The sequence below is a fragment of the Phacochoerus africanus genome, chromosome 1, assembly GCF_016906955.1.
Source record: "Phacochoerus africanus isolate WHEZ1 chromosome 1, ROS_Pafr_v1, whole genome shotgun sequence".
Lineage (NCBI taxonomy): Eukaryota > Metazoa > Chordata > Mammalia > Artiodactyla > Suidae > Phacochoerus > Phacochoerus africanus.
In genome coordinates this window covers 273,056,020-273,081,621 of record NC_062544.1, presented here as the reverse complement: position 1 = coordinate 273,081,621, position 25,602 = coordinate 273,056,020, and the positions used below count along the sequence as shown (strand labels likewise).

General features: G+C 39.6%; 1 protein-coding gene across 1 annotated transcript in view; it reads left to right on the top strand.

Moving 5' to 3' along the window:
• Nucleotides 1-25,602, top strand: part of GRIK1 (glutamate ionotropic receptor kainate type subunit 1) — a 411,839-nt gene that overhangs the window by 325,947 nt on the left and 60,290 nt on the right. The window contains exons 8-9 of the mRNA XM_047795295.1: nucleotides 17,605-17,712; nucleotides 25,073-25,186. Coding sequence (XP_047651251.1) covers nucleotides 17,605-17,712; nucleotides 25,073-25,186 — 222 coding nt within the window. The remainder of the gene's footprint in view (nucleotides 1-17,604; nucleotides 17,713-25,072; nucleotides 25,187-25,602) is intronic.

Here is a 25,602-nt window from a genome sequence, read left to right as displayed (position 1 = left end):
ACTTGGGATTTACAGCTTAAGATCCTGTCAAAGAATAAGAAAGAGATTCCTAGAGCTAAAGTTAAAAATAATCTTAAAAAATATCTAAGTGTATTTACTTGATGGATAAGAAAGTGGACCAGAAATGAGTAGTTCAGTAAGCCTCCTGGAGCTGAAAGCAGTAGGGTGTATACAGAGACAAAAGAGGCTTTGTTCCATTTTAAAAGGATTTCTAAGCATCGTATCCTGATTGTTTCGTTAGACCTGGATCATTCTCCTTAGATTGGCCATCTTTCAGGTGTAACTTTCAAAAGCACAGTGTAGTTTTTAAAGAGGTCCAAGATGGGTCCCTAAGACAGTGGAACTCAGACAGCAGATGCTTGTGTAAGAAGGAGCTGAGAATTTGGGCACATTTCCAAGCCAGATAGAGGAAGGAACAGAATGGTTGACTCTCAGAGATTGTTCCATTCAGCATCTTTGTTTATAGAAGACACAGAAGCCCTGTGAACTGAAATTATTTTCCCAGAACAGAGGACTCACTACTTGCAAAAAATCCAAAGGTACAGGAACTGAGATTGAGAAAAATAGAGCTACTGCATTGTGATCCAAGTAGAACAAAAGTCTCTGACACTGGAAGGTGGAACAGGAAAGGGTTCAAGTTGCTTCCAAATAACTTCAAATTAAAATATGTCACTTTGTGACGTTCCCGTCATGCCTCAGGGAAAACAAATCTCACTAGTATCCACGAGAACACAGGTTCAATCTCTGGCCTCGCTCAGTGGGTTAAGGATCCGGAGTTACTGTGAGCTGTGGTGTAGGTCACAGACAAACCGCAGATCTGGCGTGGCTGTGGCTACAGCGTAGGCCAGCAGCTACAGCTCTGATTTGACCCCTAGCCTGGGAACCTCCATATGCTGTGGGTGTGGCCCTAAAAAAGACAACAACAACAAAAAAGTCATAGTTGCATCTTCTACTGTTATAGCATTAAATATAAGTTTTTTATGGATAATATTATTCAGAAATGCAATTTAATTCATAAGTACTAAGTCTATACTATGCACACAGCACTATGGTGCAAGAAATGTGGTGAACAGTAAAAGGAAATGATGACAACCTTGTTCTAAGGAAGCCACGCTCTGGAGGGAAATGCACCTGTTTGATTTTAATACAAGACTGTTGTGATGTGGGCCCTCATAGGATATAAATATAATGCTATTAAATCCCAGAGGGAAAAAAGAACTGTGTTGTGACTGAAGGAATTGGGAATGGCTTCGGAGAGGAGGTTACATTTAAACTGACCTTAATAAATTCTCTTGCTCCTTCAACAAGTATATATTAAGTGCTGACTAGGCATTAGGCATTATCCTTGGTGATCGGCTATATCCATGAACAAAACCAACACCCATCTCCGCCCTTGGGAAGTTTACTCTCTAACAATGAGCCGTGCATGGAAGAATAAATAAAGGGAGAGAATTCCAAATAAAAAAAAGGAGCAGGGACAAATTCATGAATTATGACTGTGCGCAACATCTCGGGAGGCATCTCACAGTTGGTATGTAAAGATCATATGGAACCATTATGAGAAAACATGGCAATAGATGGGAGAGAAAAGGAAACTGTAGAAGAGTATATAAGAGAGGTGGGCTTTTATTCACTAGGCAATTGAAATACTGTTTCAAGGAAGTGTTCTCATGAGGATTCTAAAACACCAGGGTACGTATATGCAACCGCTATGATTGCTGTTTTGCGGTAGCACTGGGAAATGCCTGGAGCCCACCACTATCCATGAAAATGTGAGTTCAACTCCTGGCCTTACTCAGTGGGTCAAATATCTGCATTGCTGCAAGTTTTGGCATAGGTCGCAGATGCAACTTGGATCTGGTGTTGCTGTGGCTTTGGTGTAGGCTCCAGCTGCAACTCCAATTCCACCCCTAGCATGGGAAATTCCATATGCTGCAGGTGTGGCCCTAAAAAGAAAAATAATAATAAATGCTTCCAGGAATGACAGCACACAGAGGTTCCTAGACCATGGGCGTACTGCTGAAACTTTCAGGTTTAGTTCAGCTCTACATTAATGTATGAGCTTTGGACTGTGTGGCAATGCCAGGAATCTAATCTATCACCAGGCCAGTACTCCACTGAAGGAACACTGACAAAAAATAAATTAGTTTGGTGCCATGCTAGGGATTTATGCTAGATCCCAAAGTAGAACCTGTGAGGTCCTTGTGACCCCAAGAACAATTGTAACAATCAGGATCTTTGGGGACAAATTTATTTTCTCAGGTCAAGTATAGACTCAAAGGATCTCCTTTGGCTACAATACACCAAAAAGTCTCCTCCCAGAGGGATATATTATTTCTAAATATTTCTCGGAATGTAGGGATATAGGATCCTAGTCAATACATGCCAAACTGCCTGATAACAGTATTTCACTAAATCAATGCTATACTTGGAGACTTAAGAATATGCTTTGTTTTCATTTACTTCTTATCTTCAATGACTAGTTCAACTTCCATCTTCTAAAAACTGCACTGGCCATACCAGCCACAGCTCATTTTTTTCCAATTCTGTAAAACTTTTATCAGTGCCGCTCATTTAGTTTTCAATTATATACTATATAGTCCCTCTACATAGATAGAGGAGAGGAAATTAGATGATAGATAGATAGGGATAGATACCTTAATCATCACAATATTAAGTCCTTCATTGGAATCAGACTATAATTGTTTGGTGACTAGTAATTGTTTGGTGAGATTATTCAGCAAATACAGGTAATACAGAGTCTATGGAGTTGACAAGATTTGAGTCCTAATTCAGTGAGTCTTAGAGATAAATGTGAGCATCTTCTTCAAAACCAAGAGGGGTGATTAAAAAAAAAAAATGTGCAGAGCTCTGGCTCTTACCTCCAACAAATATCTCAATGATTTTGTTCTCATTAGAGTTTGACAGCCACTGCATTTATTTATATATATATATATACACATAATTGATTATGTAGGATTGAAGTTGGTTTTTCACTGGCAAGCAGCATAAAGAAAGGCTCTGAGCTAGAGCAAGGCTCATTGTAAAATGGTCTATGAGTGAATTTGTATCTGGGAGGAGTTGAGGTATTTTTAACTAGGTCAAGATAATAAAGGAACTGGATTTTTATTGTGCTTCCGTCTGATGGTACTGTTAGCTACTTTGAAAATTCTATTTTCATCCTTACAACAACTAGTCAAAGACGGTATCAGTTTTTGCAAACGAAGCTTGAAGAATTTAAGTAACTTGCCCATAGTCACCCAGCCAATTACATGTGATTTGATCCCAAAGTCAAGCCCTTCCTAATACACCATGCTCAGACATAAAAACATGCTCAGGGAGTTCCCATCGTGGCTCAGTGGAAACGAATCCTACTAGTATCCATGAGGATGCAGGTTTGATCCCTGGGCCTCGATCAGTGGGTTAAGGATCTGGCATTGCCTTGAGCCGTGGTGTAGGTTGCAGACGCAGCTCAGATCCTGTGTTGCTGTGGCATACGCAGGCAGCTATAGCTCCAATTAGACCCTTAGCCTGGTAACCTCCATATGCCATGGGTGCAGCCCTAAAAAAAAAAGAGACAAAAAAAAACTTCAGATATTAAAACAATTAAAGTTAACTATCGCTATGTTGAAAGGCATTCTGTTTACAATGCCAGGTTTTGTTTTGTTTTGTTTTTCTTTTTATGGCCACACCTGAGGCACATGGAAGTTCCTAAGCTAGGGGTTGAATAGAAGCTGTAGCTGCCAGCCTACACCACACCAATGCCAGCTTTATGATTAAAGTTTGTTTGTGAATAATAGGTGAAAACAAAAGAAGTGCCTTTTAGCAGTATTTTTAAAAATTTTAAATGCAATATGTGACTATTTTTCATTAGGCTGCTAAAAGCACATCAATTTGTGATTTTATTAAATCTTCCATTTTCCCTTGAAAATTTTATTTTCCTCACAGCTTTCTGAACTCAGAATGGTTCTGTCATATGTTGCCATGTGATGTGCTTTATAAAAGTCAAGGCATTATTGGTATCTCAGAATAACAGGAAAAAAGAGGTATTTTTAGTTGGATGAAAAATAAGGAAGACAAGGGACCAAAGAGACAGGGATCCAAGGGGTGCCCAGGAAGAAGGGGCCAAGGGAGGAGACTCACTGAAACTGCAGATAAAGGACTTTAACACATGTTCCAGTCCTTTTTTTTCTTTTTTTTAAGATTTTTTAGGGCCACACCTGTATCATATGAAAGGTCCCAAGCTAGGGGTCAACTGGAGCTGCAGCTGCCGGCCTATGCCACAGCCATAGTAATGCCAGATCCAAGCCACATCTTTGACCTACACCAGAACTCATGGCAATGCTGGATCCTTGACCCACTGAGCAAGGCTAGGGATCAAACCCGCATCTTCGTGGATACTAGTCAGGTTCAGTTTTCACTGCACTATAATGGGAACTCCTAAGTCTTTCAAATTTTAAGTCTGAAAAACTCACCATCATTGATACTAAAAAGTCAACAAACAGCCACACACAAATAAATTCCAAATGGCAATCCTAGGAAGTAGGACCATTCTGGGACCCATCTCACCCACTGGTAGGCAAGTAGAATGAGGTTGAAGAACATAAATGGCAGTGAGAGAGGGAACATAAAAGGCATTTCAACCAAAGTAGCATAAAGCTCAAAATTCAGACCCTTTCTAGACATTCCCCTTGCTTTGAACCCTGATGGCAATCAGAACCATGCATGCAAATTTCAGTTGCCCAGGACTCCTAAGGAGGGAACTGCACAAAAGAGGCTGATGACTTTCTTTTTTATTTGACTCAGGCTGACAGCACTTTCCAGCCATACTGTCTTTCAGGAGAGGCTGCTCTGCATAGATGAAGCACAGAACCTGTGAAACAGGATCCTGGAAGTGAGAGCAAGGGCTTCTGTCTTTCTAATTAAACTGAGCAGATTCAAGTTGGATTCATGGGGGCAAATCTACACAGCCACTGAGTTAGTGTGAGGCCAGCATTTTTGCACTGATTTAAAATTTGAGTATATATTTCCTTTTGAATTTTTAAATTTTCTTGGTTTGAGACTATATTCTCCTTGTGACCAGGCAAAGTCCAATGTGAGGATTTAAAATGAAAGAGATTAGCCCACTCTTCATTTTCTTTCTCATGACCTTATCCATGGGAATGCAGCGTAGTGCAATAGAATGAATACAAGGCAGACCAGGTCCTAAATCCCTCCGATGCATCTTCCCAACTGTAGGATCTTTCCTCTCATTAAAAGGGGAAAAATCCTACTTATCTTCAAGGGTTCCTATTTATCCTTCAAGGACCAAATGGGATAATACAAGTATACCACTGAGCCGTTGCCAATATTTAACTTTGTAAAGTTATCAGTATGACTCCCATGCAAATATAAAGTAAGCATGTGCTAAAAATATTTGTAACTCTTTAATGATGAACCAACAGGACAGTAAAACTGGTTCAAAGAACAGTTAAAGGAACAGTGATTAGAGCGTACACCCCAAGAGAGGCTCATTGAGATAAGAATGATGAGTTAGGAGTATCTGTCGTGGCTCAGTGGTTAAGAACCCAAAGTTGTCTCTGTGAAGATGCAGATTTGATCCCTGGCCTTGCTCAGTAGATTAAGGATCTGTGTGGGCTGCAGATGTGGCTCAGGTCTGGTGTGGCTGTGGCAGTGGTATAGGCCACGGCTGCACCTCTGATTCAACCTCTGACCTGGGAATTTCCATATAGCACAAGTACGGCTCTAAAAAGAAAAGAAAAGAAAAAAGAAAAGAGAAACAAAAAAATGTTGATTTAGAGACTAAACTGATTATTGTCCTACAGAACAATAAAACCATAACCTTTGAGGTTATTTTTTTGTACTGGACATAAATTATTCGTATATGCATTGGACAAAAAATCTACAAGTTAACATACAATCTCATAGTCTTGACAGTAAACAATAGAAAATAGTAAAACAAACAAAAGCACAATCCCCTAGAGAATTAAATCATCCTTGGATGGGCCTCTTAGATAATGATCCCATATGACCCTAAGAGCACATGCAGTAATCCTTTTGTTTCACTTCCAAGTTTTAGATAATTTTCTCAACAGTCCCCTCTTGTATCATAAATAACCTCTGAAGATTATTCACGTTACAGAAAGTTTGGTGTCACTGTGTTTGGACCTAATTAATTTACACGGGTGCAGTAAGAGATTTGATTAACCACATAAGCCTCTTTGAGTATGGCCAGCAAAATCAGAGCTTCTGTTTTAAGCAGCTACTGAGGTCAGAAAATTAACTTCAATATGGAAATTTCCAAAGGAATCTCTGATTGCATTTTCATAAACCTCTTTTGTCCCAGAAGTGTTTTTGTGGCTCTTGTTTGTGTACTAGTTTCTTATTGCTGCTTAAACAAGTCATTGTAAACTTGGTGGTTTAAAACTACATAAATTTATTATCTTACAGTTCTGAGGTCAGAAGTCTGACACGGGTCCCTCTGGGCTAATGTCAAGGTGTTGGCAGGCAGATTCCTTCTGGAGGCTCTACAGGAAAATCAGTACCTTCCTTTTTCCAGCTTCTGGAGGCCTCCTGTAATCCTTGGATTGTGGATCCTTTTCTCCATCTTCAAAGCTGGCAATATGGCATCTTTTGATCTCCTTCCCTCTGTCCCTCTGCTTCTGTCGGTCTCTCTTATAAACTCCCCTGTAATTAAATTGGGCCCACCCAGATAATTCAATAAGATCTCCCTATTTTAAGATCTTTAACTTGATCACATCGACAAAGGCCCTTTTGCTACTTTCTAGGTTCTGGGGATTGTCTAGGTCCTAGGACATTGACATGTGGGTTTAGGGGACCATTATTCACCTTACCACACAAGGATAAGTGACCAAATCCAAAAATCTCATTTGCACTGTATTCCTGTGGCACCTCCACATTTGGGTGAATGTCCCTCTCTTTGAAGGACCCAACCTCTGGTAGATTTCCTGTCCTTCCAGTAAATAAGCTTCTTCACATGGGATTCTATCTTAGTTCTGTATATGAGGAGCAACACTTGTTTCTTACTGGTGGGACTGCCATACCTGATTAAATGGTATTCGTCCTCAGATATGGCAATCTTGGTATGACTTTATTTAAATAAATAATTTGTCCAACTGCGTTTTGGTGAAAACAGGAGACAGATATTTGTTGATCTTAAGCAAATAACCGCATTTCCATAGAAGCTCGTGAATTGTTACTGAATTCTGAGGAGTAGGGGAAAATAAGTTACCACATGAAGAATGTGCCTTTTGGGAATTATCATTGTGGCTCAGCAAGTCAAGAACCCAATATAGTGTCTGTGAGGATGCAGGTTCCATCCCTGGCCTCACTCAGCGGGTTAAGGATCTGACATTGCAGCAGCTTAGGTTGCAGATGCACACTGCTGTGGTTGTGGTGTGGGCCTGCAACCGCAGCTCCAATTTGACCCCTAGTCTGGGAACTTCCATATGCCACAGATGTGGCCATAAAAAAAAAAGAAAAGAATGTATCTTTTATAGGCTATTACACTGAAGATTAAAGACAAATGATGCCTTCATTCCCTTAATGGAACATTTAAAACATATCAGCAATACTCAAAATAAAATAACTTCAGTTAGATTTCCCCCTACTATTCATCTAATGCTACTTTAGCCTTATATATCCAGATGTTGGGTTAGCACTCTTCAAGCATAAGGTCTTCCACTCCAGATCTACTAAAAGGAGTCCTGGAAGTCCTGATTCCATGCTCTGCTGAAGTCACATTGTCTAAGTGATATCACCTTAAGCTCCAAAGTCTGTACCAATGACTCTATTTCTTAAAATATCAACAGGGAAGAGTATCTGATACCATTTTTCTGCAAGGTTCTGAGACTATCATTTGAAAAGACCCAATTTCTGGCCTATAGCTTATAGCAAAGTCTCAGACATACATGAGGATAAAGCAGAAACCACTTGTTGATGATGGGAACAAATGGCTATCTGAGTAAATTACATAGAAGGCAAATTATAGTAGTTCTCATCGTGGCTAAGCAGGTTAAGAACCTGGCATAGTCGCCATGAGGATGTGGGTTCCAACCCTGGCCTCACTCAGTGGGTTAGGGATCCAGTGTTGCCATAAGCTACAGTGTAGATCATAGATGCAGCCTGGATCAAGCATTACCGTGGCTGTGGCGTAGGCTGACAGCTGCAGCTCCACTTCCACCCCTAGCCTGGGAACTTCCATATGCCATGGGTATGGCTGTAAAAATGAAAAAAAAAAAAGGTGAATTATAAACTTTGCCAAGACCAATGGTCATTTTAAAATAAAGAAAACAGGAGTTTCCATCGTGGCTCAGTGGTTAACGAATCTGACTAGGAACCATGAGGTTGCAGCTTCAACCCCTGGGCCTCGCTCAGTGGGTTAAGGATCTGGCATTGCTGTGAGCTGTGGTCTAGGTTGCAGACGCGGCTCGGATCCCGCATTACTGTGGCCCTGGCATAGGCCAGTGGCTACAGCTCTGATTCGACCCCTTGCCTGGGAATCTCCACATGCTGCAGGTGTGGCCCTAGAAAAAGATAAAAAAATAAATAAAGAAAACAAAACTCTAGTTTAAGATTTAAAAAGCATTTGTCATAGAAGTATTCACAAAACAAAATATATGACTTATTAATAAACCCATCAAAACTGAGCAAACTTTCCAAACTTTTGACACACTTCTGTTTTTATTCAGACTCATCTGTGTGCAGATACTATACTCCAACAAACAAAAGCAAACAAAAGGCAAACAAAAGTCAAATGAAAGTCAGTTCCTTCAAACCTGCTATATATACACATTGATGCTGTTCTGTTCACTATACGTTTTCATAATTTGGTACGTATTTTCTTGTTACCTTGTAAACAAAAGTATAGTCCATTACCTTGGATGCATGAGCATGCATAATGCAATCCCCTAGGGCCATGTACATCCTTTGCACACCTTTTACAAAGTGGTAAAAATAAACATGTTGGTTAGCATGACCCAAAGTTGCAGCCTTTTTATAATGTTTAAAAATAATGATAATAGACATGTATGTATGGGCACACACTCATATATGGTGACCATATGTCAACATTATCTCTTATCAGAAACTATCCAGATATCCAAAAATAATGCATCAATTGACTTGATTTAACATTAGCGCAAAGTGTTAAATTATTTAATAGGGAAATTGAAAATTATGTTTAAAATGATGCATTACCAAGGATAATTACTGTTGATACAAAAATTTTGTCAGAATCCTAATTCAATAAAACCACATACGTACTTTTACATCTCCTTCGTTTCAAACATTTCATGGCAATGCTAGCTTTTCTAATCAGTAAACCCATGTAACACGAAGCTTAGGAAGCTCAGGTTAACTAGCTTCTTAATCAGGAAAACAACAACAACAAAAAACAACCTGTTTAAAAAAAAACATTCACTTGAGCTATAATTGTCCATGATAAAATGAAATGGCTTTTTAGCCTTTTTTTTAATTCCAATTTTAAAAATCGCTTAGATGCGGTCGAAATACATTTGATTATAGGAATTTGTGTTGTTACATAAAAATCCTTCTGAGCTAGAAACGTCTGTGATTTTTTTTCAAATATATGAAACCTTCACTGTCTCTATGTTATGGGACTCCTGGTAATAATGATATAAGCCATCAAACATGTAAGCAAAAATAAAAGTGATCCTTTATTTTGTAAGGTTTTATCATCTAAATTGTTAATGTTTTCTGGAGGTAGAAATAATCTCACACTCACAAACAGTGAGTTTGAGTGACGTTGCTCTTCTCTGGACACAGGACACAGTCACTGCAGACTGTGGCTGCAGTTCCACAGCTGTAGCCATGGGTTGGAAGTAAACATGGAACACAAAGACTCATGAGGACAGAAGTTAAAGGGTAGTTCTGACACCTACACTTGCTCAAACAAAAGACAAAGACTAACAAACTAGATCATCAGTTCTCTCTCACCCCACAGATGGAGAATTAGACTACCTTCATCTACCTGGCTGGTCACCATATAATCACAACAAATGCCAGATTCCCAGGTGTTGTTGACACCAACAGAAAACCACCTGTGCAAATCAGAGTCACATACACACGGGGTGCTCATCTGTGCTCTTAAAATACCCTCTAGTCACTACACCTGGTCATGGCCCAAACCAGAATCTTCTGAGACACAGAGGACTCCCCTAACTATGCACTGGAGATGGTGCTGGGGAGCGGGCCCAGTGGTCTGGGCAGGTGTGGATCTACTGGTCCCTGCATCCAGTTTGGGGAAAGAATTAGCTCAAACTACGAGTTAGCCAAGATATTTTCAGTCTGACACACTTGGGCAAATATCAGAATTAAAACACAGAATCAGAAGAAAAGAAACAGAAAAAAAAAAAAGGAACAGAGAAAACATTCTGTCCAATTCTCAAAAAAAAAAACAAATAACAAAACCTGTCTCTCAGTAGGAAACAATTTACTTCCTATGCCAAACGAAAATGGTTGTGTCAGGGAAAACTCCATGAATAAGGGATTTATGCTCTTTTGCATATAAAAATCCCCTTTAGAAAAAAAAATGAATGAAAGCAATCATTTTAACTTAATGAAGTTAAAAACTATTACAAGAACCTAGAGGTAAATGCTAGCCACTTACTTCCCCAATATGAAAATATATATATATGTTATTTGGACAATAAATATCATCTGGAGAAAGAGCATACAGCTAAGACATTAATGAAAACTTTTGTTTTCCTTCTTTAATCTCTTGATTTTTGTCTCTTGGCCATCAAAAATGTGTCTGGTAAGAGAAAAAATGCCACATCATTTGATCCACTTGCTTTTAAATAATTGTCAAGAGGTCTAATGAAAAGCAGAAATTAAAACTATTTCCTAAAATAGGGACAATAGTTTAAGTACTGTTTTCAGTTAAATATACTATAATTGTCCCCTGTGCAAATGCTTCTACATAAGGCAAGTAAATTTTAATTATGACTAATATAATTATATATCATTATCTAAATTGTATATGCTTCAGCCTTGTCCCAGAAAATGGATTCATTATGGATCTTAATCCTCATGGATCTTATTCTTCAAATCTAGGAATTAGTCACTGTCTATTCACCCCAATCAATAATGCATTGGTGATTTAATAAATGGCTATCAATAATTAGTTTTTAAAAAAATACATTAGACATAAGTGTTCATCTGGGAATGGGAATCAGAAAGACATAGATAATTGTGGAGTTAGGGAAACTTGACTTTGAAGGTCAAAAGATATTTCAGGTCAGTAAAGAACCAGTCAGGGAGTCTTTGCAGATATTTAAGGCAGAGAAGGAAGCATTGTGAAAGCATGAACAGGGGACTTTTTTTGCCACTTGAATGAGCAGGGAAGGGAAACGAGAAGTGGGAATTACTCTGTACCAGTGATTGCAACACTAAATTCAAGAATAAAGCCAGCACAACAGAATCCAAACAAAGGGACACAATAGACATACTCAGTGGAAATAAAATTGGATTTCTGAACTGGGTTTTATGACCCTGATATGAGCTATATGCTACATCAAGAGATAAATGCTACCACTTTCTGTACATTTTTCAGAGAACTCTATAAATTCTGGACAATGCATTGAATTGACTCACAGCATGGTCCCCATGAAGATAAGTTTGCCTTTAGGAGAAAGCTTCTGAAAATCCTCCAGAATTTAATGGAGATAACTACCTCCTTCCAAACCTATGAGGAGGAAGGTTAGAACTACTCATTTTTAGAAGCATGAAGAAGGGATTTGAAAACCGACTTAGACCAAACCCTTAACTCAATAGAGATTTCCACTACATCAAACTCATAGACAAATTGTTCTCCACTTTAAGGCAGATGCTATAACCCTAATGCAGTAGATTATTTTGCAACTTCCAGTTAACCCATCAATCGATGAATCCAGTCTTTGAACTTGCCAAATAAAGAGGAGGGACCTGAGTACAAAAAATAGGATTGGGCTACAATGAGGAGGAAAAGGAAACTGCAATGTCAGGAGGTGAACCTAAATATACACAAGAGGTATATTGTACATTGTCTTTAATATTGGTATTCTTTTTTTTTGCCCCATTGCAGAGAATGTGATTGTCTATATCTCAGAAAGTGTAACAAAATATGTTATTATTGACCTTAAAAATATGCCGTCTCTTTTTTAAAGCTGGTGCTAATGTTTGACATTATGATTTTCCCTGAAGGGAAAGTTCTAGGATCTAAAAAAGCACTTCTCTTTATGTGTCACAGCATTTTAACTTACATCTAGTTTGGCCACATAAACGGCTTAGATGAAAGCGGTAGGCTTTTCCCGTCCACATATCATTTCCTGACATTAATTTAGCCTCCACATTATCCAATGATAAAATATACTTCTGGCATGTTATCCATTCCACCTGAATGGTAGCTAGAAAATATACTTTGTGTTAATTGTGCTGGTTCCTGAAAAGTTGATTCTATAACTTATTCCTTATGTAAGAACTTTAATAGTAACACGTAGTTTACTATTGAATTGTTTTCTTCAGGAAACTCTGTCCATCCTTCTGTGGAATTCCTTCTATTGATACTTAATGGTGTACAAGTTGTTGGGACAAGGAGATGGAGGAACTTATGCTGTCCCCATGTTCATATGTAGACATGTGAACATGTTTCCGTAAATTGTGTTCTATGAGAACTACCTGCTAACCATCTGCCTGCTCACAGTCTTGACCTTCTCTGAGTCAACCTCCTCAGTTCTGCCAAACTGATCTTGTAATGCACATCTGCCCGTGATACTCCTAGGCTTGATTCACTCTCCTAAATATTTATAGAGCAAAGTCCAAGAAAATCAGTGTGATTCACAACCCCTTTATGAACAAGCACCCATGGCATGTGGAAGTTCCCAGACTAGGGGTCGAATTGGAGCTATAGCACAGGCCTACACCACAGCCACAGCAACACGGGATCTGAGCTGCATCTGTGACCTCCACCACAGCTCACAACAATGCCTGGTCCCCGACCCACTGAGCAAGGCCAGGGACTGAAGCCGCATCCTCATGGATACTAGTTGGATTTGTTTCCACTGAGCCATGATGGGAACTCCCATGCCGTTAAAATTTTAAATACTTTCAAAGTTTTAAGAATTTTAGGTGCAATGTAAATTTCTCAAAATTCCTGCATGGATAAAAACTGAAACCTGAAGTAACCCAGTTTCAGTTTAAGTAACTTGCCTGAAGTCATACTTCAGAGATTCAAAACCAGCTCTGTGATAAACTCATACTCTTTCCACTACATTGTTATGCCTCTTAGCCAAATGGGTAAATATATTCAACAGACACATATGGCATGAATACTATGGATATCATATAACTCCCAGCATATTTTTCATACATCATATATATTGACGAATCTCGTAGAATCAGAAGAGGGAAAAATAGGTAAGTATATACAAGTTCTTTTTCTTCCTTCATTTTTTTTGGTTTTTGTTTTGTTTCTTTTTTATGGCTGCACCTGCTGCATATGGAAGTTCCCGGGCTAGGGGTGGAATCTAATTGGAGCTACAACTGACAGCCTATGTCACAGCCATGAAAAACACCAGATCCAAGCCACATCTGTGACCTATGCTGCAGCTGTGGCAAGCTGGATCCTTAATCCATTGAGCGAGGCCAAGGATTGAATCTGAATTATCACAGACACTATGTCAGGTTCTTAACCTACTGAGCCACAGTGGGAATGCCCCCTTTATCCTCATTTGTAAGTCAGCTCAAATTAGGCAGAGTTGCTAAAAATCACCTAATGATTGAAGCTCAAAACCCTCTGGGAGTATTTTTTATTTAATGAAATTGCCAAAGAACTTCAATGTGAGCTCTATGCAAGGCAGACTAGGCTGAAGAGTGGCTCCTCCAAAAGATACTCAAGTCTGGATCTCTGGAATCTGCAATTTTTACCTTTTATAATGAAAAAGATTTTGCATATATGATTAAGTGAAGAATTTATCTTTAAACAACAAATATTTATTTCTCACAGTTCTGGAGTCTGGAAGTCTAAGATCAGGGTGCCAGCAGGGCTGGATTCTTGGTGAGGGCTCTTTTTCTGGTTTGCAGATGCTTCCTTCTTGCTGTGTCCTCACTTGGCTGAGAGAGATCATCTCTCTTATGTATCTTTTTTCACCCAGTTTTTTTTGGTTTGTTTTTTGTTTTTTGTTTTTAGAAATAATTGGCATTCATCACTGTATAATTTTTTTTTTTGTCTTTTGTTGTTGTTATTGTTGTTGTTGTTGTTGCTATTTCTTGGGCTGCTCCTGCCGCATATGGAGGTTCCCAGGCTAGGGGTCGAATCGGAGCTGTAGCCACCGGCCTACACCAGAGCCACAGCAATGCGCGATCCGAGCCACGTCTGCAACCTACACCACAGCTCACAGCAACGCCGGATCCTTAACCCACTGAGCAAGGGCAGGGACCGAACCCGCAACCTCATGGTTCCTAGTCAGATTCGTTAACCACTGCGCCACAGCGGGAACTCCATCACTGTATAATTTTAAGCTAAATGGCATGATGGTTTGATTTACATATATGGTAAACCTATTACCACATAGATTTCACTGAAATCCATCATTTTTTATGTTATTATGATATTTAGCATCCTTTATCCTCCACTTAAAACAACTCCTTTTAGCATTGCTTGTAGGGCAGGTCTAGGGGTAATGAACTTCCTCAGCCTCTGTTTTCTCCTTTGTTTCTGAAGGACAGCATCACTGGGTATAGAATTCTTCATTGACAGTTACTTTCTCTCAATATTTTTAACATGCCTTCTCATTCTCTCTTGGCCTGAAAAATTTCCCTTGAGAAATCCACCAGTAGTCTAATGGGATTTCCTTTGCATGTAACTTCTCTATCTTGTTCTTAAAATTCTTTCTTTAAAAATAAAAACACTAGTTTGACAAGGTACATGCACCCCAATGTACATAACAGCATTATATACAATAGTCAAGATATGGAAAAAACCAAAAGTGTCCATCAACAGATGAAAGGATAAAGAAGATGTAATGTGTATGTTTGTATATACACTAGTTGGTTTTGTTTAAATTTTTGGATGTGTCTTCTGGTAGTGACTTTGGGCAGGTGGGTCACACCATTTATTAAGTTTTGGGGCAAAGAAACTATTGAAGCTCTAAGGACAAGGACGAGGATTATGGCACCATCTGGGAACAGTTAGATAGGACTTCTGGCTTGGTTTTGAAACAAGTAAGGCTGCAGAATTGGCTTCAGGGTCACCTGGATTTTCTGGACAGGCTTACTAGAAGGTGGAGACTAAGCACTATATTAAGTAGTGGATGGGGCTACAAATTAGCTTCCTTGCACTGGGAGTACAGCCCAATGAGACCCAGGGCCTGGACAGCTCATTGAATCTGTCCAGAGTATGCACTGATTCCTTGGTCAGGTGAGGCTACAAGTTTTGCTCTGCAGACTGGAAAAGTAATGAGCTGTGCTTTAGCTTTAAGTATCACCATACTTGGGGTTGTTGGATGGGCTATTTCTGTGTGCATTGGTTAGCTTCTCTGGTCAGGCAGGATTCAGCAATGAGTGGAACTATGTATTAGACTCCTTGTCTGGGCACAGTGGGCCAAGAAGATCTAGAGCCAGTAAAGCTCTTTGGTTGTTGTCTTAACTCAAGCTGGCCCACACTCCAAATTCCCTAACCAAACAGGGCAACTGGTTTTTCTCTACAAGCTATTGGCTCTCCCCACTTCCTGGTCCGAATACCACTGGATCACACAGATTCCAGAAGTTATCTCCAGCTCTTCTGCTCAGATAGAGCCAAAAGCAATCTTCACAGCAGGTGGGACTGTGATTCATCTCCTTGCCTAGATATGGGCAAGCCAGGGTCTAGGGCTGACAGAAGTCATTCAAGGATCTGAATCAGATAGATCTTACCTTACCTAGTTCTCTGGTCAGAGTATATCCCCAAATTGGTTATTCAGATAAGTAAAGGTTTTAGTTGTGATTACTCCTTGGGCAATGCAGGTAGGAACTTGGTCTGCCAAGATCTTTGTACTGGTTGTTGCAAGCTCCTCCCTGCATCCCCATCAGTCAGGTTTCCAGTGTTTTATCCCTGGGATTCCTCTGCAATCCCTGAGGTATAAGATCAGAGTATGGGTCTCTGCAAAGCCACCAATAATACTCAGGGAATTGGGTTTTCCCTGAGTTCTCTTTTCCCACTGGGGGAACCAGAGGCTCAGGGGAACCTCCATGGGTTGCTGCACTGGCCTGGGGGAAGGGCAATGCCATCAATGTGTAGCCACTTCTCTTACCTTCTAATGTAGTTTGTCTTGGTCTCTGGGGTATGAGGAGTGGTGCTTAAGCCCTACCCCCATGTTCTAGGATTCTCTCAGTGGTGACTTGTTCTTAAACAGTTGTTAGTTGTTCTCCTCATGAGGGGGAGGGGAGGGAAGTCAGGAACAAGCTTTGTCACTGTCTTGGTGATGTCACTCCAAATGAAGGATTTTTTTTTTGTCTTTTTGCCATTTCTTGGGCCGCTCCTGCGACATATGGAGAGTCCCAGGCTAGGGGTCGAATCAGAGCTATGGCCACCAGCCTACACCAGAGCCACAGCAACATGGGATCAGAGCTGTGTCTGCAATCTACACCACAGCTCACGGTAATGCCAGATCCTTAACCCACTGAGCAAGGCCAGGGATCGAACCTGAAACCTCATGGTTCCTAGTCGGATTTGTTAACCACTGAGCCACAACAGGAACTCCCAAATGAAGGATTTTTAAGATGGGATTATCCTGGGTTATTTGATGGGCCCTGAACGCAATCACAAGTGTCCTCATAAGAGAGAAGTAGAGGAGATTACACAGAAGAAGAAGGCAATGTGACCACAGAGGCAGAGACTGGACACAAGACTGGAACTGCTGACAGCTATCAGAAGTACAACATGGCAGAGAACCAAATGTCCCTTGAGCCTCTAGAGGGAGGATGGCCCCGCCAACCCTGTGGTTTCACCCAGTGATACCGATGTTGCACTTCTGCTTCTGGACTTCCAATTGTAAAATAATAAATGTCTGTTGGTTGAAGCCACGACGCTTGTGATAATTTGCTACAGCAGCCACAGGCAACTAATACAATGCTCAAATGCCATCAGAAAGCCTAAATCACAAACACTCTTAAAAAACTGATAATACATCACTGAGTTATATCCTTTTCACAGAGAAAAAAGACAGAGGAGAGGGTGTACTTCTCTTGAGCCATACCAGGAAAGGGATTTGATTGACCTTAGAAAACTGAATATTATGATTTCCCAGACTTTGTTTACTCCATGGGCAGACCGTTTTCTTTCCAGTCATTTTCTTTCCATGTTGCCCATTTAGATTGCCACTATCCCACATTTGACTGTAAGACGTTAGAACTGACAAAATGAATGAGCTCCAATAAAACAGTGAAGGGTTCTGCTATCAAGTTACTGAACCAACGTAATGGTTTATAACACCATGATGATACCGAATAATTGGATACTGTGATGAATTGGAGGTATTATAGTTTTGATGGTGTTAGGATGGCAATAAATGTTAAACAGTAATGCCACATTCCTTCTGTCCATAGGCTCAATGGGATGGCTTGACTGGGCGTATCACCTTCAATAAAACCGATGGCTTGAGGAAGGATTTTGATCTGGACATTATTAGTCTCAAAGAGGAAGGAACTGAAAAGGTAACCTCCTTGACAATAAATTTGTAAATTAAAAAAAGAGCGCTGATCATGCATTTTACTTGCACGAATAAGTAGGAGAATGATAAAGTGATACAACATGTTTGTTTAGCCAGATTTTCTAGATGTCTCTCCGTCATGTGCAGATCAATGCTGACATGCTAGATTTTTAAATGGAGTATGCTATTAATAGCAATGCTAATGTAGAGCTCGGTTTATATAGTATGCATGATTCTATGATTATATTTATATAATCCTATGGGTGAGTGTCATTAGCCCTATTTCTCAAAAGTTTTAAGAAATTGAATTTAGACTTGAAAAATCAGAAGCTGCCAATGATTTATCTTTGGAATGGCAACAAGGGTTACTCAGAAGTGAAATTTAATTGCAAGAGATTGGTGATAGAGAGACAGAGTAAAATAAGATGAGAGAAAGGCTTATTGAAGCAAACTAACTTTGCATCTTTAATTTAAGGAGGAAATATGCCAAAAATGTATTTTAATGTTGACTCCTGGTTTTAGGAATATTTTCATTGTCATTCTCAATCTCTCAAAGTTTCGAGTTCCAGTCTTGTTACTGTTGAGAGCAATGCAAATGTAAGCTACCTAGTTAGTCAATAATAACAATGATAAAAGAATTTGCCTCCTCAGTGTACTTTATTCTACCAATTTTAGGATTCCGAACTATATATTAGAATTAATTCACACAGAGTGTGAAGACTTTGCCTTTTATAACGTCAAAGAAAAAATGATTTTTAAAGCTCCCAACAATTGTCTGAACACCAAAACTTGATAATCCAACGTTATTTTTCACTGTAGTGGCAAGAAAATATGCTTAATGTAAAAGAATGGCTTTGCAAATGATCAGTTATTTAATTGAAATATTTGGATTGATTTTTAAAATAAGGTTTCCACTTCTCTTTTTTGCTGCTTTTGTTAACTGAGACGCATTTTTAAAATTAGGTCCTAACTATGCACCCACCCTCCAAATAGCTTAATTAAAACAAAGATTAATTAGGCTGAATGTAAGAGAAGGTGACCACTAGTGTTGTAATGTTTGAGGAACATAATTAGCTCACAGCTTTGAGAGGACACATTACACACGCAGGTTTCCTATTTGGAAAATGTCCTCTCTCTTCATCTCCTCTCTTTCTCTCTGTCTCTTTATCTTGACTCTCCCTGTCTCTCTCTGTCTCCTATACCTGACTCTGTCTCTCTTTCTCTGTATCTGACTGTCTCTGACTTTCTCTCTCCCTCTCCCCCTACCCCACCCCCTCGGGCTTCTTCACTCTGATTTCCTTGTCTGTTGGTTTAACATGCTCTGACAGAGCACAAGGCATCCACTAACCTCCACAATGGAATGTGGGATTTGGGCTGCAGGGAACAAAAGGAAAGAAAATGATATGTGTTGTGGACTAAAAGCCTATAATAGTTTCTTTAAAGAAAATGCCTGCTTCTCTATATGTGTCTCTTTCTCTCCCTCTCCACTCCTCTTAATGTACAGAACTGAAGAGGGAAGACAAGCTGTTAAGGAAACATCTTTTGGCTCAGACCTGTGATGAAATAGAAGGAGCTATTATGCTTTCCTAGCTATTTATACACTGCAATATTATGCACATGCTATTGGTGTTTTTCCAACAAAGGCAAAATCGAGTTAGATGAAAGTGTGTTCTCAATTTGTTTCTTATCTCTTCATTGTTTGCAATAACTTTTTTTTCTTCAGATGACTTGGGCTCAATTCTCAAGAAGGCTAATTGAGCCTTAAGGCAATGGGGGATGTCTAGCCATTGCTCTCAAGCGCTGCAGGAGGAAATGCCCATTTTTTCATGTCAGCCTTTCTGGGGTCCACGGGGGAAAATGTTAGAAAAAGTCTATTCTCTCACTTTCAAGTTTCTAATGCCCAGAAGCCCCTAATCAAAGAATAAGTCATTAGGCACACTTTCTTCTCACTAAGGAATAGCATATGTGTGCACGTGTGTGTGTGTGTGTGTGTGTGTGTGTGTATTGATTGATTTACTAATCTGGTTTGTGAACGCCTTGAACAGATCTTCGAACTTTTTTCTGTGTGTGAAAGAAAATGTGAAAATCAGTTTGTCCCACAAGTAGAAGTGACTTCTCTGGGACCCAAGTAATTGGTTCATCTCTTCACTGTACCTAGTCTCAGCTTTATGTTGAATTAAGATGCAAGATTCCAAGCAATGGGTGGGGAATGTAACACTGTGAGCGCTCACACACACCACAATACGTTTTGGCTTCCATGCTCCATTTTAATTAAGTGCTATCTTTTATTTTTCCCTCTGAAAACCAAGGCTGCTGGCGAAGTATCTAAACACTTATATAAAGTGTGGAAGAAGGTTTGTACACGGACAAAACCTGCAGGAAGTCTGGGGGTGGGGTGGGAAATATCAGAGGAAAAGCCTGCATCCTTCCAGTTTTGCCAGATCAGTAGATCTCCAATTGCAGTTTAGAGGCAATATTCCTTGTAAAGGGAGATTGGGGGTGATTGAATATGTTTTCTCTCAACAACATTGCCTATGAATTGAGACAGGCTTGAGATGGATTAAATAATGATGGATTAAATATCTTCCCCTAGATTATTTTTGTTTTTCACAGGCAGGGTCAGTCCAGTCCTGTAAAGACTGAAAGCAGACCACAGAAACAGACTGGTCCATTTATATTCTCAAACCACTAAATATTTTCCCTAAGGGACACAAAAACAATTGATTTGATTCAGCAGACTAGTCAAATAGGCTAAGGCTCAAGAGGGGCTGGGACACCTGTTTCAATGTCACCACCACATTGGTTGAGCCATTTTCAGAAATTCCCTTTTCTTAAGTGCTGTCTTTGTTTTATGCCGTAAAACCAAACTTTGTCAATGCAGATTGTTTTTCAAGGCATTTCAGAACCACAGTTCACAGAGGACAAAAACATTAGAGATTTTGAAAAGGAAAATGCAATTACCTTGTAAATCATAACACCTACTATTTCACAGTTTATTGTACAGTATCATGTTGTCAGTGGATGTGCACAGATTTATTACAGAAGCAAATGTTAGACATTACACACATCTGGATCAGGAAAATGTCCCAGTGCTATGCAAACATTATCTCTCATGCTCCCTCCCTCTGCAAAACCACTTGCTAAAATATCTATTGATGGATGGACAGACTTTACTCCAGGTTGTTCAAGTTGAACAGTTTTGTCAGGTTCACATTCATCTTTTGAATCATTAGTTAAGTACAGAAAATGGAAACAGTGAGTCCCTGTCGTCAAATATCTTGTCTCCCTTTTGGTACTACACAGAGGAGCTCAAAAATGCGTTGCTTTTAACTTCAAAAAAGCACATGTTTAATAACCTTGTTTTAATCTTCAATGAATCAGGCTACCAAAGGCACAGGAAAGGCAACCCCGTCTCCTGTCTGCTAATAAATAGATCAACCTAACCGGCCCCCAGAAAGAAGCTTATTATCCTAATCCAGCTTGAGACTTCAGGCACTTCATGCAATGTTGAATTAATTCAAACCAAATATCCTGGAGAATGAAATCCAAGCCCTGAAATTATACTCAGGGGAGGGAGTGTCCTTTATTTGTCACTAAACTGCAATAATTGCCCTACTTTCCAGGGATGCACTTCTTGGCTTTCTTCCTTCTTCCATGCCTTTGTCCCTCTTCCTTCCTGCTGACCCTTCATTGCCCACGTTGTAAGTTGTATACGATGCGGTGTGCTGTTTTATGTTACGGCTGCTCATCAACAAGTTACAGCAACCTGAGTAATAGTTTGAGACCCAACACATTGTCTTTTCCCCACAAGATTCCACCTGACAAGAAAAGGATGCAACTCCCCATGGCATTCAAGTTGCAAAAGCTCTTCTCTGCACTCTGACCTTTTTCAGTGTAGAATAGTCTGCCTGAAATTCTTTCCAAAAGAGGGATATAACAATCTTTATAAAGCTCATCACTAAAACGTGTTCATAAAGCTCATGATATAGGAAATGGATTCCTTTTTTTTTCTGGATACTTGGTTATTTCACTAGCAATTTTGGATTTTGAGTTTATGTGAATCACACTCCAGATTTGGAAGACAGATAGACATTAGCCACTCTCAGCGCATTCCTTTGTTACATTTTCTTTTTTTTTTAAAGGTGCTGAAAGGCATTTGGACACTCATTTTCAAGTGCTTCTCTCTGTTGTCGTAGATAATAAATGGCTGCCCCTCATGCCAGTTTACAAAGTGAAGGAAGGTAGGACCAGACAGTTTAGCTTTTGAGTGTTCCTCCCCATAAGTAATTGATCCACCTTCTACTACTTCTCACTGGTAAATTACTGCGGACTGCTTTTGCTCTACGGATTGAAAATTGAGGTTCTGCTTCCTGGAGGCACTCCTCCAAGGTCAGAGAACAGGACTGAAATGTTAAATATCCAGGCATCTGGTTAACCGCATCCCTCCCTCCAATCCACATGAATCATGAGACCTAGCTTTTTTAGAAAGAAACATTTGTTGAGTGTTTATGTACTTCAATTAACAGGGAAAGCCAATTGAGAATTTAGGTTTAAAAGAAACCCCCTCCCCATTTCTATCTCTGTCTTTGTCTCTCTCTCTCTCTCCTGCTTTACTGATTAAAAGATTTGAAAACAGAAGGCTGAGGTCATTCAAACCCCACAGGGATATCCCCATATGGATATTGTCCACGTCCCAGAAATAGCCTGATCTTTACTATATTTTGATGCTGTTTTAGATTTGAGGGAACTTCTGTTCCATAGATAGTAGGAAAAACATATTCTCTCTTTTCTTATTTTATGTAGGAAAGTTTTCACTGAATGGGGCTTTGGGACTCATTGGATTAGAAATGAAGCAGCAATGATATCTAACCTGCTACACTTTTAATAAGGCTGGTAATAAAACCATATATTAAGCTATGGGGTGTATTTATCTACAATTTCATGTTTGTATTTTCAAAGGGGGTGATGTTGCAAGGCTCTTCCACCCGGCCTTTTTCTATAGATCCTTGAAACACTTGACATTAATAGAAATAGTAGTTATAGAGAACACATTTCATTACTTAACATATTGGCTAAAAACACACTTCTTTTTCTCCACCTTTTAATAGTTAGTTAAATATTAGGTTCCATTCTCCCCCGTGCCTAAGTCAAGGTTTAATTAAAAGTACAGCCAAGGCCCAATTTATGCACAGTCTCCATAGAGTTAGAGGTCAATTGTTCACAACCTAAAGAATAGCTTTGGATGAAAACCAATAGAATCCCAATTGTAGTTAGCCTGTGATATGTTTCCCAGAAGTCGGGGTGCCTGCCATCCCCAAAAAAGTGAAAAGAGGTACAGATTAGAAGAGAGGGCAGAAATAATTGTTCTCCTTTCCTGAGTTTAGGGACAGACAAAGAAAAGACCCTTCAACCAGCAGACATACATTGTACACATTCTACGTAACAGGCTTCAAGCTTGATCTAGAATAGACTGAATTATTATTAAAGGTGCTATCTTATAACTTAATCCTATCTCTAATAACCTCTCTACAAACAGGATCAAAATACTTTCAAATGCAAAAACTACCCATAGCCCCTTCCATTTACCTAGACCTGTCTCCTTGTTTGGACAATCAGCTAGCCCTAATTAAGTATAGAAAGAAGACAGAGAAATTTAAATAGTTCATACCAATGTGTGACAGTCCTTCAAACTTTCTCAAAGAATCAACATTTCTAAAAAGAATATTTGTCAAGTTAAATGAATTTTCAGCTGCTATACTTAGCCGGTAAATCAAAGTAAAGATATAGAAAAGGAGAGGAGCCTAACATTCCCACAGGTAAAATTGTGTTTAATCATCAGAAAAGTATTGTTTCCATTTTGCTGGTGAGGAAATTGAGGCCCAGCAGGGTTAATTAACTTTCCCAAGGTCATGCTGCTGGTAGATTGCAAATTTAGAATCTAGACAAGAGTCTGCCTGGAAAGTTCATACCCTGTGCAGCCAGCCAAATGTCCCACTGGAAGAATATACTTAGAGATCAAGCATGGGTTCACACTGTCCATCCCAGCGTTATGTCAAGTGTTAGTGTTCCTAAACTGCCCCCTTTTTTATAAGCTCTTTTACTTTATCATCTTATAAGTTTTGAAAATGTTTTGCTAACAATCCCAAGATATTTCACAATAGGGCAAATTTAAATAAATTACTGGGGCAGTCACTTTGATGTCCTTTATTGTTGATGTTTGCACAGCCCTTAACAGACTAACACTTTCACATGCATCTTCTCATTTGATCTTCTCAACATCCCCATAATGTACTTTATAGTTAGAGAACCAAAGCTCAGAAAGGTTAGCATCTTGCCCAAGGTCACATAGCAACCAGGTTTGCATTCCATCTCACTAGGCTGGCAGCGAATATCTACAAAAGGCTTCAGACAAAAAGCTCGATTCTCTACATCTCTTCTCCTAGGTTGTCCCCAGAGGAAAAACAAATCAAAATACTTCTACAGGGTCTAATAACCCAGAAATAACTTGGCCACTGGAGGAAATTTGGGTTATTAGTTCTTAAAAGAGCAATGGGCTTCACTGACTGCCAATCACAATGGTTGGTTCCATGATGGAAAAATCAATAAACAATAAATGTGAATACCTTCCCTGAAGGTGTTTGTGGTCAAGTGAACAAGTAAGGCAAGTTAACAGAGGATAATAACAGAAGAAGGTTCAGAACAGAGGTACAGAAGAGGTACAGAGTGCGATTAGAGTCCACAAGAGGCACCCCCACACAGGACTGGCTCCCCAAGGAACATTGACCTAAAACTTAGTCTACTGCTCATCCACATTTTTTTTCTTCCATTGATTTTTCCCTTTTAGACATGCCCAGTCTCTGCATTACCCATATATGTTCTCTCCATCCCATTTCTTATACATTTTAAAGGCATTGATAGTTAATACTTTCACAACATAAGTTTTGTATCAATAAAAGGCAAGCTCCACAAGAGCAGAAATTTTTGTCTCTTTTGTTCCTTGCTAGGCCCTCCAATGCCTAGAAGAAGTTCTGGCATAGGAGTAGGAGTTCAAGAAATACATATTGGAAGAAAATCTGAGACTCATTTACATATTCTAAATTTTAAAAAGAAAATTGATATTTATAAATTCAAAACAAAAAGACCTTCCCATGTCCACCCCACGTAGTATAAATTTTCTGTTCCTTCCACACTCATTCTCCCATTATTTCATTTTCTCACATGTAGTAGCTTCCACTGTGCTGTCCTGGTGTCCTCTCCCCAGACTATGAGCTTTTGTGCCTATTCCTGAGGTAGAAGGGGCCTCTCTTTAGCATAAATGCCATCGCTGACAGTCAGCAGCCTCTGATATACTGTGTTCTGTATAGATTGGGATTTGGAACTCCAACAGTGGGCTTAACATGACGGATGGCAACAAAGACAGGTCCAATAATATCACTGATTCACTGGCCAACCGAACACTCATCGTCACCACAATTCTGGTAAGTTGGCTGTCTGGGATTTGGAGCTACCCTAGACCTTGAAGGATTCCTTAGCATATCTATTTCATGCCAACAACTCTGTCTTCAAATGTCTATTTTTAGTTGGGACATTAAGAGCCTATATTTCTGTATACCTGTTTTTGGACTGAATTATAAGCTTCCAACATTGCTCTGAAGAGCTACCCCTGGTCCATTCTCAGCTCTGTTCTGCCCTGCTCTCTAGACTTACCCACCTTGTCTCCCTTGCTTTCTGGCTGTTGGTTGGTTTCAACCAAAGAGAGATTATAGCAAGAGGCCAGGGGAGTAAAGGAAGAGAAGCAAGGAAATTTCTTCCCCTGCTTCCCAGTGGTTTTGTCAGACTCTCAGTCCTTCACAACCTTAGCTTCTGTCTTGTCAATGGTCCTGCTTCCTTACTC